Here is a 15,169-nt window from a genome sequence, read left to right on the forward strand (position 1 = left end):
TAGGTGCTTCAAGGTGATCCCATGACGGGTATCAATTTGACTAACCCAAAAATCGTTGAGGAGAGCAATTTGGACCGAGCAAGATTTCTTTTTTGAGAGGTCAAATATCCTAGGAGCAGTATCTTTGGGTCTCATGCCTTGGAGCCAAGGTGATTCCCAGAACTCCGCCTTAGAGCAACTCCAAAGGGCTGACCCATTTCGTCCTCCTGCGTCCGTTCGGGTCGGCGCGGACAATAGTGACGGCTCAACGCGCCGACTCAAACCCAAATCACGTTCGCGTCGCGTCCGCGCCAACGCATTTGCGGCCCAAATTTGCACCCCAAATGCGTTGGCGCGGACGCCGAACGGACGCTTCGCACGCCTTCTCGCTATCCGCCGCGTCCCCACATGGCGGGCGTCCAACTACCCGCTGCCCACGCGGTCAGCTTAATTTATGACGACGGACCCACGCGTCAACGACGACGCTCGTCCTTTTTTAAGCCGACCGTGCGGCGGGGCCGTCCTCATCCAAACTCGCCGTCCCCATCTGCCCACCCTTGCTCCTCGTCGCCGACAAACCCTAGCCACCGCAGCCACAGCGACGATGGGCCTCTTCTCCGGCGCCAGTGGCAGCAAGGCCAAGGGCAAGTCCCCCGCCACCCCTTTCCCCTCCGAGTTTCTCCCACCCCGCCGGCGCCTCGCCGGCAGAGGCAGCGTGTCAGCGTGCCAGTGCACCAGGCGGAGTGGCACTGGCAGAACCGCCAACCGCTGCCGTATCCCGACGTGACGCTGCCGCACGACTGGCATCTGGATCCAGATAGGATCCCAGTGCCGGCGGCGCCGCGGTCGGCTCATGCTCACGCGGATGAGGTGCGGCGCCGGTGGGCGCTGCTGACGGCGGAGCAGCGCCGTGACTCCGCCCACGCAACCGACTCGCCCAACTGGGCGAGGTGGTTCCCCTTCGAGCATGAGGAGGCGAGGCGCCGGGGCATGCGCGAGGTCGACAGGAGGCCAATGCCGCGGGTCGTCCGCGAGGAGGACCAGGCGGCGGAGGACGCCTACCAGGCGGCCCTTGCGGCCGTCTACCGTGAGAGCGAAGAGGACGAACGGCGCAGAGCGGAGGCGGCGGAGGCGGAAGAGGAGGCCCGCTACGAGGCGGCAATGGCGCAGGCCCTTGCCCTCTCCGCGGCGGGCGATAGCGTGGTGCCGCCGGTCTACCCGCCATCCCCCATCAAGCCGCAGCCCGAGCCCATCGCGCGCTTCTCCTGGAATGGAGTGGTGCGCGAGTGGGTGTCCGCGCCACCAGTCTGGCTGGGGGCGACGCCGACGCAGGAGCAGGCCTACCTCGAGATGTGGCGCCAGCGTCGGCTGGCAGAGCAGCGCCGGCAAGGCGAGTACGAGGAGATGCTCGAGCGCGACCTCGAGGAGGAGGCGCGCGAAGCCGAGGAGGAGGCGTGCCAGGCCGCGGCTGCACAGGCGGCCGCACAGCCCCCCGCTCCGGCACTGCCTGCGCCGGCACAGCCCGACATGGCAGCGCTCTGGAACACGGCGTTCGCCTGGGCCGGGCCGGCGCCGACGCTCATCGACCTAACGGACCCCGAGGACGATGACGACGACGCCTAGGGCAGCGCGCCTCCTCGTAGTTTAGGCTGTTTTTTATGCAAATGTGGACGCGTGGACTCCCGCCGGCCTTCGTGGCCGGCTTTAATGTTTAATTAATGCAGTTTCTCTTTTTTTAAATATGCACGCGTTCATTTTTTTTGGCGCCGTCTAAATGGGTCGCAGGCCAGCGTTGGGCGCAGGTACCGAGCCAAATGCGGAAGCGGGCATCCGTGTCCGTCTGGCCGACCCAATCGGACAAAAAACGGACGAAATCGCCGTCCGTTTGGGTCGGCCCGTTGGAGTTGCTCTTACCTTCATCGCCAATGTGAACCGTGGTGGCTGCCGCAAAAATGTTCCTATCATTGTCATTGCATGGCGTTTCCATCCCAACCCAAGTTTTGGGTGGGTTATCCCATTCATACCAAAGCCATCGCAATAGAAGGGCAGTAGCAAACTTCTCCAGGTTGAGGATGCCCAAACTACCAAAGATCTTGGACTTACAGACAAGTTCTCAGTTGACCTTGCATTTTCCACCAGTCACCTTGTCACATCCCGCCCATAGGTAGGCGCGCCACAAACTGTCAATCTTCTTCCTCACTTTCACCGGCAACTCCAAAGGTGTAATATGATATATAACAATGGCGGTAAGCACAGCCTTAACCAAAACGACGCGGCCCGGGGTAGCCACATGCCTCGCGGTCCAAGGCGGTAACTTCCCAGCAACTTTTATCTTCTAAGAACTGAAAGTGTATCCTCTTCAACCTTGCATGCAGAATACTTCTTACTTCACGTATGACTCTTTTTTGTTTTGTTATTTTCTCTCAAACGGAAAAAAACGAAGGGACTTCTTTTGCCGCCAGGAACGCCGGTGCCCCGGGTCCACGGTGAATGTCCGATTCATCGGTCAATTTTTACTCTCCCTGTCAACCGCGGTGATCCCACAATTGATCCGTGCATGTGCAGCGGGACTCTCACCGCCCCCATTCGCGCCACCCTGCGCTCGGAGACACAGCACAGCACCGCTATTCGCTAGCAGGGGCCGCGCTGGCCCATCCCCGTATCATCCTGAGGACGGCCAGGAGGAAGAAGACGACGCCGGTCTCGGTTCTCCTTTTTGGCTCTCTCCCTCCGGCGTTCTCCGCGGTTCATCACTGTCGCTGTCCTCCCCGCACAGTCATACAGCCGCTGGGCGATCCGCTGCTCCACTGCACGGCTGCCATTCCACTCCACTGCACACGTGATCGCGTCTGTCCACTGTGCCAAACTGGAACGGGCGCTCGCTCCTGCTCCCAACAGTGCCGTACATAAATGCCTCTGACCGCCCCCTGCGTACTACTTCGACGTTGCTCCCGTCACTAGTAAATTATTGTGTGACCAAAATACAATGCGAACAAAGCTTCCCGGTTGAAAATACTACCACGCGTTGCTGTTTCAAGAAGAGAAAAACTTACGCATCCGGTAACTGGAGGAATGGCGTGGTGACGGAGCTCGGAGTGAGGCCAACGGAGAGCACGAGAAGGTGTCGTGTTGTGCGATGGTTTGCTCAGATCATTTATAGCAGTGGCACGCAACTTCAGGAAATATGTTTCTATTGTTAATTGGTTCAGTGTTCTGCATTTTTTGAAATAAGAGGATAGACCCCGGCCTCTGAATCTGGACGATAAATGCCGTCATCTTATTAATTATTCATAAAGACCATACAAAGTATGGTACATCAGTGAGTCTGAAGCCACTATCTAGACAACACATGTTGCTACTCCTACCCATTGATGAAGGTGTGCCGAATATCCGGGTCTAACATCACACGGACATCGCACCAAACCCTAACTTCTAAAGCCGGATGCCCCAGCCCACCACATACCGGTACTGTGTCCCATGCCAGACGGAGGCTCTCTCAGAGGTTGCCGCCGCAATCTTCCACCGGTCCATCTTCAGAGCATCACCCGACCCATCGACCTTGCCTGACCTGCCATCGACGCCACCACAACGCCAAACAACTCCATCATCCTACACAAATGCGTCCACACGCGCCTGTCACCGAACCTCCGCAGCACCATGCCATCGGAATCCGCCACCCGCCTTGCGGTGGATGAGACACCGCTCTTCTGCTTGTCCCATCCAGCTAGCACTTGCTCCAAACCGATGTCTTCAGAAAGGACAACGGTATCAGAGGTATCATCATCGTCCGATCCGGTGCATAGTGGAGTAGTAGTATGTATCACAAAGCACATGTTGTTGATTTTGATGCTAGAATTTAGCATAAATCACGAGGCAATCAGGTGGCGTGACAACATCATTATGTCCTTAATTGCAGGGGAAAAGGGACGTGCGGGCGCCATAATGAGCACCCCTATAGATAGCAGCGGTGATCTCTTCAGACCAACACCAACACATGATGAATGTTCGATCCAGTAGTAATGTACTCTGAAACCATTAAACTCTTCAGGCCGGCAGGGAGGCAGGCAGATGCACTACATCTAGTGTTACATGATGGTAAAAAGAGGAGGCTGGTGTGCATCAAAAGGGTAGAAAGGCACCGCGTGGCCAAATTCAATACTAACGGGAAGGAGCAAAGCGAAAGCACTCACATTGCCGCTGTGATGCCCGAAAAGGATCTCCGGCGATGCGGATGTCGCAGCTGATGGGATCGCAAACCCAACACGCACGCCTCCTTTCAATACCTCAAGCCAACTCCATCGCACGACCCTATCCTGTCTGGCCCCGTCTGTTTAAAGTAAAACGAACAAACGAGATGGTCCAGCGTGCGATGGCCCGGACCCATCTGGTTCATTTTGTGTCCAGGTCAACCAATTTCAAGCGCATCTTTGCATTCGGTTTGGGTCGCCGCGGACACCGAAGGACGCGCCGCTCGTCCGCGTGGCGGGGCGGCCACCTACCTCCCGCCCGCCAACATCAATGTGCACGGGTGGCAGACCCCATCTGTCATCGGCCCAGTGAAAGGTCGCCGTCCTTCTTAAATGGGGAACCCGTGGACCGGTCGTCGTCCACACTGCCCCACTCCATCCAGCGGCCTCCTCGAAACCCGACCGCGCTAAACCCTAGCCTTCGCCCTTGTCGAGCTCGCCGGCCGGCCACCCTCGACGCGATGGGCTTCTGGAACCATAAGGGGAAGCACGACCGCGAGGCCGGCTCCTCGTCGGGGCGCCGCGCCGGCTCCGGGAAGAAGGAGGCCGCATCACCACCACGTCGGACCCCCGCGCCGACGGCTTTCTCCATCGCCCCCACGTCCGCCGGCGAGCGCGATCGGCACTACGTCCGCGTGTCGGTGTGCCGTCGTTATTGGAAGACGAGGACGCCGCTCCCCTGGAGCGACGCCCATCTCCCCAGCGGATGGCACCTCAGCGCCGACCGTGTGCCGATCCTTCCGGTCCCGGCGACCGGCCGTGCACGCCGTCAAGAGATCGGGCGCCGCCGTCGCCTCCTCCCCGACGACCTGTACTACGACGACAGGTACGCCCCGGACTCCTCCCTCTGGGATACCTGCCTCAGGGACAAGCACGACGTGCGGCGTGCCTCTTTCTTTGCCGGCACGACATCTGGGCCGCGGCGGCCACGTCGGGAACGCGCAGCGCCTGCTCCCTAGGAGCGCGGGCGTAGACTGGTGCACGGCCTCACGCCCACGCCGTCGCCGTCGCCTTCGCCACCACCGCCTCGCATGACAGCGAAGGAGGAGGCCCGTCTCATGGCGCGTGTCATGGAGGACTCCATGTACACGCACGATGAGCGGCAATGCGAGGGCATGGAGAAGATGACGGCCCGCTCCGCTGCCGGCGAGGTAGCCATCTCCGAGGAGGAGGAGCCGGTGGCCGCGTTCCAGCAGCTGCTGGGCCAGGGGTGGGGCTGGTCCTACACTGCTCCGGAGATGGCCGCCGGCGTGTGCGTGAACTGGTGCCCCACTCCCCCGCGGTCACCGGAGCGGGAGGCGTCGCCACGGGAGGAGGTGGTGCAGGCACCTCCGGCCGTCCAGCCCGCCCCCGTCTACCACGCACCGCCGACCCATTTGTGGACGCGGCCGGCCTACGTCAACCTCGTCAGCGACGATAACGACACCGACGGCCAGTGAAGACGGCGACGGCCACGGAACGGACGGGCGCGGTAGGAGCGCGCGGGAGGCGTTTTTTTATTTTGTTTTTATATGTTAATTATAAAACTGGGCCTTTTAAGTGGCCATGAAAACTGAGCCGTTTTGTGGCCGACCCCTATATATGTTTTATGTTTTTTTAAAATGCGTTTATTTACTTTTTTAGTTATTTCATTCTAGTTTTCTAATTATTTTTTATTCACATCCACCCCGGACACGATTTGGGGTGCGGCCGCGCGGTGGGCGCATGCACGACCCATCGGACAAAGCCGGACACGAATGAACCTATCGGCAGCCCAAAGGGACAAAATCCGGTCAATCCGGACGTCCGTTTGGGATCGCGCGATGGAGTTGGCCTCATGTACGTTGTAGCTCCTCCCAAATGTGCCTGTGGTTCCTCGCCTGCTTCCGAAGGCTTGAATGCTCTCTACCCACCAGGTACTAACTGAAACCTCCCGGTTTCGGTCAGGTTTCAATGCAGGGGCACAGGCCGTTCACTCATCCTCTGAAGATATCCGGCCCAGATCTGCTAGTGAAACTAACGTGTTCCCATGTCACTGCGTCCAGACCTAGGCTAGGAAGACAGTGTTTATAGACACTAGAGACCACCCTCAGCATGCATGTCGCCCTAAAAGCGACGATGATGCCGCGATTTGCATCGAAAGAAAGAATGATGGTATGGGACAAAGCTAAAGAAGACACAATCATCTGTGACCAAAAGATTAATAACAGGCCCAACGCGCGCGACCGACCTTTGATAGGCCTCTCCAAGGCAGAAGAAAACATTAGTTTAGCAATAGTTGCAAGGGATTCAACGCCAAATCTACTTTGAGAGTGCGGCTCTTGGGTACTACTACTGCTCTCATTTTACCACTTGGAAATTGGATGGTGATTCCCGCGGGAAACTCGCTCACGTGGAAAGGGAGATATCCAATATTACATGGTACGAGTGGCCAATGGGTGCGAGGTTAACAAAAATTTGGCGACTATACTGAACCACTTCAAGAGGCTAAAGTGTGTTGTGCTGCCATCAAAAGAAGGGCAAAAGACCAAAGCAAGCGACACAGTCATCTTTGGGCGAAAGATCATTAGCCGGCCCATCTATCGGATCCCAAACCAAAGGACGAAACTCTCCTAGTCCGATAGCACACATATCAACACTAACGAAATGGACACGAGAACCGCTTTGAAGAAGCCTCGACTTTTGCTTCGATTTGGCGCGCCATTTCTGTCCTCCAGATGCCCCGGGAAACTTCCTCACATGCCAGCTACCCGCCTCATCTCATGAGCATTTCTCCCTTCCTTTCATGCACAGCACGGCACAGAGACCGATGCGGCATTGCTCTGCCTCGAAGGCGACTGTAGCGCAGGCATCGGCTCTTGTATCTCTCTCACCAGCGACCGCCTCTCCCTCCTCCGAGAGCTGCATGCATCAATCATGCAAGGCATTTGTGGTCTTTTCGCTTTGGCTCTTTGTTTGCTTTGGGCCTCAAAGCTGATTTTTAGTCCGGTTTCGAAAAGAAGAAGGAGAAGAAAAGATGGTGTTTAGATTGGACTTGGATTTGCATCTCCGAAAGCTGGCATGGCGATGGCGGTCAGCGACACTGCTGCTGCTGCTGCAACCAGTGGGCACTGCTCCGCCCAGTTCGTTGCGCCAGTGGCATGGCAGCGTGGCTTAGCGCACTCACTGACTGCCACCGTGTCAGCAGCAACACAGTGCGCGTGTGTGAACATGATGGACTCCGTGTCATCTTCTGTGTGTCTTCGACTTCGGGTCCGGGATGCTACGAGCGTGCTCGCAGATGCGGCCTGGCCTGAGCTCTCTTCTGCTTGTTGTGGCAATGGTGGGAGATGCTGTCGCTGACTCTTGACTGATGTATAAACCTGGGGTGCATTACTGGAGTACGTAGTAATTTCGTGCAGAAGCCGCCGAGGATTATGATGTCGCCGGTAAACTGTCGAAAATGCCATCTCTCACAGTCAGTTCCTTGTGTTTTGTGTTCTGACCTTTCAGTAAATAATAAATCGATCGATGTGTTGGACTGTGTATGACTATGACCAACTGGCAAACGAGAATCCAATGCACTTCGACGGCCACAGTATATGAGGCTCTTAAATGTCTCTGGCCAATTTTGTTACTATTCCAACAAACAACAGACTTGAGCTGCAGGCAATGAGACAAATGTTTCTATGCTTCCTGGGAAGCTCACGCTAGCTAAGAGCATCTACAACCGGACGGGACGAATCTGGACCCATAAACATCTACGAGTGCGTCCAAATGCGTCCGCGAATAGCGTCGTGCCTCCTCAAAAATGTCCTTCTTTGCAACCACAACCCGAACTTTAAAAAACTTAAATCCATGTAAACCTCTTGATGCTCAAATTGCCAATAATTTTTATGTGTCCTTGATAATTGGTTTTCTCAAGTACTCTAATCCAAACACCTTCACTATAGTGCGGACAAATTTCGCCTTGGCCTATAGACATGTGGTCTCTACCATGCGGATTTCAGGATCAATGGCATGTGCTGCTTTACCATAAGCAAGCATCCTGAGCAGCCGTGCATTTTTACAGAGAAGAAAAGAAATTTTGTTTGCAACAATCCTTCTTCAGCTCTAAGTATCATTCCCCCCCCCCCCCCGGCGCCCCCGCGCGCGAAATTTACTACGCGCAAGAATAAACCTTTGCTCATCAGAAAACAATGTCGAAGAAAAACCCTCAAAGTATGTTGGGTCCGGTTTGAAGTGGTCCGTGTAGAGAAGCCGTGAACTAGAGTCCCTGTCCCGGGGAACAAAATCTCCTGCCTTTCATCGAACCCTTGAAGTTCAGAACATGCTCCTCTTACTTCTTTATTTTTTCCTCGATGCTATCATCATCCTTTTAACATCTTCTTAGTCTGAATCCGACGAACTGTTTGTACATGAATTCGTCAAGGTCCTTGTTTCCTATAGTCATCATCCGATGATTCCATTGTTTGCCTACAAATGAGCAAAGGAATAAAAAAACTGCTCGAACATTTCATCGAACACATAGAGGGTGAAGTGTATGCTCGGAGGAGTAGGACGTGTCAGGGTGACGTTCGGTTGTGGCACAGGTGACGGCGTTGTGGGTTGGGGACAGCGGCGAAGTTAGGATGGCGGCAGTGTGAACGAGGCAGAAGAGAGGAGAGGAAAAGAGCAGGTCGGGCTTGGTTGGGGATGATTTGGAGATATTTGGGATGGGTTCGGCCTGTCCCCACATCCACCCTACAGGTTGGGTTTGTAGGGGTGATCCAGGCTATGACAATGTTGTTTGTCGAGACGTTTGGGGAGGGCTTGAGGGATCCTGTTGTAGATGCTCTAAGAGCAACTCCAACGGGGCGACCCAAATGGACGCGTGCTTTGTCCACTTTTCGTCCGTTTGGGTCGGTGCTACCTCTTGAGCATGCGTTGGTTTTCTCTTGAACAGAAAAGGGTGATGCAACACAGTAGCGTAAGTATTTTCCTCCGTTTTTGAGAACCAATGTATCAATCTAGTAGGAGGTAACACACAAGTCACCTAGTACCTGCACAAACAAGAACCTCACAACCAACGCGATAAAGGAGTTGTCAGTCCCTTCACGGTCACTTACGAAAGTGAGATCTGATAGAGATAATAAGATAAATGTTTTTGGTATTTTCATGATAGATTGCAAATAAAGATTGCAAAATAAACGGTAATAGAAATAGCAAGTTGATATGAAAATAATATGATGGAAGATAGACCCGGGGGCCATAGGTTTCACTAGTGGCTTATCTCAAAATAGCATAAGTATTACGGTGGGTGAACAAATTACTGTCGAGCAATTGATAAAAAGTGCATAATTATGAGAATATCTAGGCATGATCATGTATATAGGCATCACGTCCGCGACAAGTAGACCGAAACGATTCCGCATCTACTACTATTACTCCACACATCAACCGCTATCCAACATGCATCTAGAGTATTATGTTCATAAGAACAGAGTAACACATTAGGCAAGATGACATGATGTAGAGGGATAAACTCAAGCAATATGATATAAACCCCATCTTTTTATCCTCGATGGCAACAATACAATACGTGCCTTGCTGCCCCTACTGTCACTGGGAAAAAGGACACCGCAAGATTGAACCCAAAGCTAAGCACTTCTCCCATTGCAAGAAAGATCAATCTAGTAGGCCAAACCAAACTGATAATTCGAAGAGACTTGCAAAGATATTTAAATCATGCATAAAAGAATTTAGAGAAGAATCAAATATTGTTTATAGATAATCTTGATCATAAACCCACAATTCATCGGATCTCGACAAACACACCGCAAAAAGAACTACATCGAATAGATCTCCAAGAGAATCGAGGAGAACTTTGTATTGAGATCCAAAGAGAGAGAGAAGAAGCCATCTAGCTAATAACTATGGACCGAAGGTCTGTGGTAAACTACTCACACATCATCGGAGAGTCTATGGTGTTGATGTAGAATCCCTCCATGATCGATTTCCCCTCCGACGGAGCTCCGGAAAAGGCCCCAAGATGGGATCTCACGGGTGCAGAAGGTTGCAGCGGTGGAAATAGGGTTTCGTGGTGCTCCTGGATGTTTTCAGAGTATATGGGTATATATAGGAGGAAGAAGTACGTCGGTGGAGCTGCGAGGGGGCCACGAGGGTGGGGGGCGTGCCTGCCCCCCTGGGCGTGCCCCCTGCCTCGTGGCCTCCTTGCTTCTTTCTTGACGGCCACTCCAAGTCTCCTGGATCATGTTTGTTCCAAAAATAACTCTCCCGAAGGTTTCATTCCGTTTGATATTCTTTTTCTGCGAAACACTGTAATAGGCAAAAACAGCAATTTACACTGGGCCTTTGGTTAGTAGGTTAGTCCCAAAAATAATATAAAAGTGTAAATTAAAGCCCATTAAACATCCAAAACAGATAATATAATAACATGGAACAACAAAAAAATTATAGATACGTTGGAGACATATCAAGCATCCCCAAGCTTAATTCATGCTCGTTCTCGAGTAGGTAAATGATAAAAACAGAATTTTTGATGTGGAATGCTACCTAGCATAATTCTTAATGTAATTTTCTTTATTGTGACATGAATGTTCAGATCCGAAAGATTCAAGACAAAAGTTTAATATCGACATAAAAATAATAATACTTCAAGCATACTAATAAAGCAATCATCTCTTCTCAAAATAACATGGCCAAAGAAAGGTATCCCTACAAAATCATATAGTCTAGCTATGCTTTATCTTCATCATACAAAGTATTTAAATCATGCACAACCCCTTATGGTTGTCCAAAATCACAGGATATAAGAGTTCACCGTTGTGTTCATCACTTTTCATAGTTTCTACCACTCACCATATCATCATTCAGTTCCGAGTCCACTAAAATGGTAAATAATTTTGTTGTAAAGTGTGTCCTATGCTCCTGCCAAATAAGAATTACCCAAAATATAGTAATCGAAATTAATTATAGAAGAATAGTCTAACATGCTTTTGCCAAGTATTAATCAGAATTACTCCACAAAGAACAATGGTGGGGATTCTGAGTGAAATACATGCTCAAAATAGTCAAATGAAACATTCCTATCCAGAAGTTTGACATCTATAAACCCCAATATAATCCACCTACGTGAATACAAAATTTTGATTAGACATTTTAATTTGATGAAATGAAAGACAAATAAACATGAATAATTAATTAGCTTTATGGTGTTTCAGCTGAAACACACACATGGTGGGCAGCCTGGCCGAAACTAACACACTCACTATACCAATGCCCAATCCCATTCATGTTCCCTCTTGCTGCTTTCCTCCATCGCTAGCGAGCTTGCTGCCACAATCATCACTCTCACGCCAGCAAATTGTTGAAGATATGAGATTTACTGAATTTTTTGTGATTTCTCACTGAATGATAAATCAAGTTCTATTTCCACTGCTTCTACAGACCAGAACAAAGGCAGATATTGAATACTCATGCTTCTGGGTATTCTATTGAATCTCAATTGTCAATAACTAATCTTTAGAAGGCAAAATATATATGGAAAAAGAAAATTGCAGGTACTTAAGCTAGATCCATCGATATTCTCACTGGCCGCCACAACTTTCTCTTGCTAGCGGGATATGTTTTGCTTCTTTAGATACTCTGATTTCTTCTTATCAGATGGTCATGGCATATCAGTATATACTCTGTAACTTCTCGTTAGATTGCGTTTTTGTGAACTGATGGTTAGTAATTACTCCGTTGTCGGCTCTAGATTTTAGCCTAACAATGGAGGCAATGAAGTTAGTTATGAGTATTAGATGTTTGGGACAAATAGCAACAGTACAAAGTTAGTCCCTGCGAATTGACTAGCCTTTTGCCATGTGTTTACATTTGCATATATGTTGCACGTGGTAAAATATCGACCAAATAATATTCTGAAATGATATGGTTAGATTAAAGACAAACTATATAAGGTAAGATGAAGTACATGGATTAATCTTTTGCCTTGTGTTTGTTGCATATTTAAAAGGGACATGCTGAACCGACCCAGGGATGGGAGGATGATTTTGCCGCAGTTTTCTTAGCCTAGTGGGCTTTCAATTCTTTTTCAAGGTATTCTCTCTACTTCAAGGTATTCTTTTTCAAGGTATTCTCACAGCCCACCAAAATGAATAAAATCCAGTATAATAAAGATGCTACAACTGTTTTTCAGACTCAATGATATGGAGATGTTACTGATAAACTACAAACTTATCACCCCATAGTAATTTAACTACAACCATAGTAATTAGAGGACAAGTTCCTACCCAACCTATCACCCCTATACATACTACAAACTTTGTTCAAAATAGATACTGCCAACTGACAACCATCCAATACTCCTAGTCTTATACATACTGCACACACTCGTAAACGAAACCCTCATTAAAACAATACATCAACTAGCAATATATTTTGGTCCAGTGATGCTGAAGACTGAACACCCCCATCCTGAAGGAAGTGACCGAACTAAGTAGGTTTTTGTTTTAAATTTAAGTTTGTGCATAGACCAACTAATGTTGTTGCTGACCTGCGTGTAAAAAATGCTTTGCCTGAGCGGCAAAGGTGTGCCAGGATAAATATGAATCCTAGCTTCATTTTCAGCCTTTAGTATGACTATAGCTATGTACTTATTCAGTAATGAAAAGCTCCTGGTTTGGAAAAAGGTGCACATGCATGAAACAAGGATCTAGCAAAACAAACATTTAAATACTGTCAATTCTTCAAACAGAATAAAAATAAGCAGATGGAGCAACACATCTCCGTTTCTAAGAAGTACATAAGCTACAAATTTCATATTCAGGAAAGAGGAACCAAGACATAACCAAGAAAAAGAAAACATAGGATCCATAAACGTAAGATTCTATGAATTGATGAGGCAGCACTAACCTCATCAAAGCTTTTCCCATCATGAATGGCATGTTCGTGTCTCTCTTCTCTGAACCGTTTAAAGAGTTGTTCTTGTATATGATTGCTAAGAACGACCCTTGGCAGATATTTAGTCCCAAGAACAACACTTTAGGGCAAGTACATTTTGCTTCTTTAGAATCACCCCTTTTGAAAATTAAAAAGGGCACAAATCTGATGCTTCCAGTGTTCACATTTGTCACACATAACCCACCTTAGAGCCAATCAATTAAAACATATTAGCATGAACAAAAAAAGTTTAGAGAATTCAATTATGAAGGTTCACCTTAGGAAATTGATTACCTTTCCACCTGAATCGTGCAACTGCGAGTCTCGTTGTAACACATGATACAGAAATTGTGGCAAATCTCAGTAGCAGCAGCAGTATAGTATGATGCATTTCGTTTTGTCTGAGCAACACAAGGACAACAATTAATTGGTGGAGGCTCAAAATAAAACTTATCTACTTTGCAAAGAAACTTCTTGATAGAACATGTTGCCTTCATGCCTCTTTTCATATCATCAATGACTGAATGATCATAATTTCCTTGATCCTCATAATTGAATGTTGTGTGTCACTGGACTCACACCCTGGCCAACACAGCAACAACATCATCAAGTCATTAGAAGCAAGAAACAACGTCGGTATACAACAAAGCATAGCAGCATATTACAAGATACAAGCGCAAAGCAGCAGCATGCCATCAGCGGCAAGCACCCAGCGACATCAAGCACCCACACAAGACACACACACACACACACACACACACACGCAGCAAGCAGGGCGAGAGGACCGGAGAATAGATACCTTGTCGGTGACAGGATTCCTGGTGGCTGCGGCAAAGATGACTCGTGGTGGTGATGGAGGTGAGTCGAGACGGCGACCAGGGCGACTCCACGCGACGGCTAGCGAACCCAAGCGGCAGCGGCACTTCTTGGCGCAGCACGGTGATGGTTTACAGCGTATGTGTATAAAGTACTTGGGCGATCTTCTCCGTGGTGAGTGCGACACCAACCCCTGCACGTTGATGAGAAGATAAGAGCGGTGGAGGGCAGGGCGGACAGCAGGGAGGAGACCTGCGGTGAAGGGCATCGAAGGTGGCAGTGACCTGCGGCGAAGGGCGGCTCCGGGGCGGCGGCTGGGGGACCTGCGGGCCGCGGCGAAGGGCGGCTCCGGCGGCGGCTCGGCGACCTACGGCCCGCGCCCGGCTGTGGGAGGAACGGCGCAGAGACGCGAGGTCGTGCGGGAGGAACGACGCGAGGCATGAGGTCGTGGGGGTGTGGCGAGAGGTCGTGTGAACATTTTTTTTTAGCGATCAGGCTTAATTGCGTGGTTTGTTGCGTTAAACATTGGAGGATTAAGGGCCATCAGATCTTGTTGATGGACGAGTCTGATTGTTTGGTTATCCATCCTCTTTTTTATAGAGTAGTAGATAGTAGATGATGTGTGAGTCGATGTGCTGGACTGTATGATTATGACCAACTGTCAAACGAAAATCCGATGCACTTCGACAGCTACAGTATTATAAGGTTCTTAAATGTCTCCGGCCAATTTCGTTAGTGGTTGCTACTATTCCAACACGCGGAGTTGCAGACATTGAGACACATGTTCATATGTTTCCCTGGAAAACTCATACTCCTTCCGTCTCAAATTAAGTGAGTGACTAAACTTTATACTAACTTTGTACTAAAGACTAATACTTCCTTGTCCCAAAATTCTTGTCTTAAATTTGTCTAAATACGGATGTATCTAGTTACATTTTAGTGTTAGATACATCTGTATCTAAACAAATGTAAGACAAGAATTTTGGGACGAAGAGAATACAAAGTTGAGTCATTTATTTTGGGATGGAGGGAGTATTAACTTAACGCAAAGAGAGCCTTGGCTCAGTGGTTGGGCATTGTAGTTGTGCAGCCTAACGACCCGAGTTCAATTCCTAGAATTGACAGGTGATGCACAGGGATTTTCCCCCATTTATTGAGGATCAAGTTTGGTATGTGGTGAAACCACTCATCCAAAAATATCTTGATACTCATTTAAAACAAATCTA

At 49.7% G+C, this 15,169-nt stretch overlaps 2 protein-coding genes across 4 annotated transcripts; one reads left to right on the forward strand and one right to left on the reverse strand.

The window, feature by feature from the left end:
• Positions 1-387: 387 nt before the first annotated feature.
• On the forward strand, positions 388-1,602 carry LOC147960261 (uncharacterized). Its single transcript, XM_087533242.1, has one exon. The coding sequence runs from the start codon at positions 388-390 to the stop codon at positions 1,600-1,602; it is 1,215 nt and encodes a 404-aa protein (XP_087389368.1).
• Positions 1,603-9,943: 8,341 nt separating this feature from the next.
• LOC125524305 (uncharacterized) lies at positions 9,944-14,410 on the reverse strand. Of its 3 annotated transcripts, XM_087536935.1 has the most exons (7): positions 14,228-14,410; positions 13,927-14,136; positions 13,422-13,709; positions 13,101-13,332; positions 11,245-11,314; positions 11,046-11,114; positions 9,944-10,502 (listed from the first exon to the last, which is right to left on the reverse strand). In XM_087536935.1, exons 3-7 carry the CDS (start codon positions 13,516-13,518, stop codon positions 10,470-10,472), a joined length of 501 nt encoding a protein of 166 aa, XP_087393061.1. In that variant the 5' UTR covers positions 13,519-13,709; positions 13,927-14,136; positions 14,228-14,410; the 3' UTR covers positions 9,944-10,469. The 3 variants fall into 3 exon arrangements, 1 of the variants encoding a protein (XP_087393061.1); XR_015611662.1 differs by lacking the exon at positions 11,245-11,314 and having other exon boundaries at positions 14,228-14,408; XR_015611663.1 differs by lacking the exons at positions 11,046-11,114; positions 11,245-11,314 and having other exon boundaries at positions 14,228-14,408.
• Between the last annotated feature and the right edge of the window lie 759 nt (positions 14,411-15,169).

Source organism: Triticum urartu, chromosome 7A, assembly GCF_056163025.1.
Source record: "Triticum urartu cultivar PI428250 chromosome 7A, HENAU_Tu73, whole genome shotgun sequence".
Taxonomy (NCBI): Eukaryota; Viridiplantae; Streptophyta; class Magnoliopsida; order Poales; family Poaceae; genus Triticum; species Triticum urartu.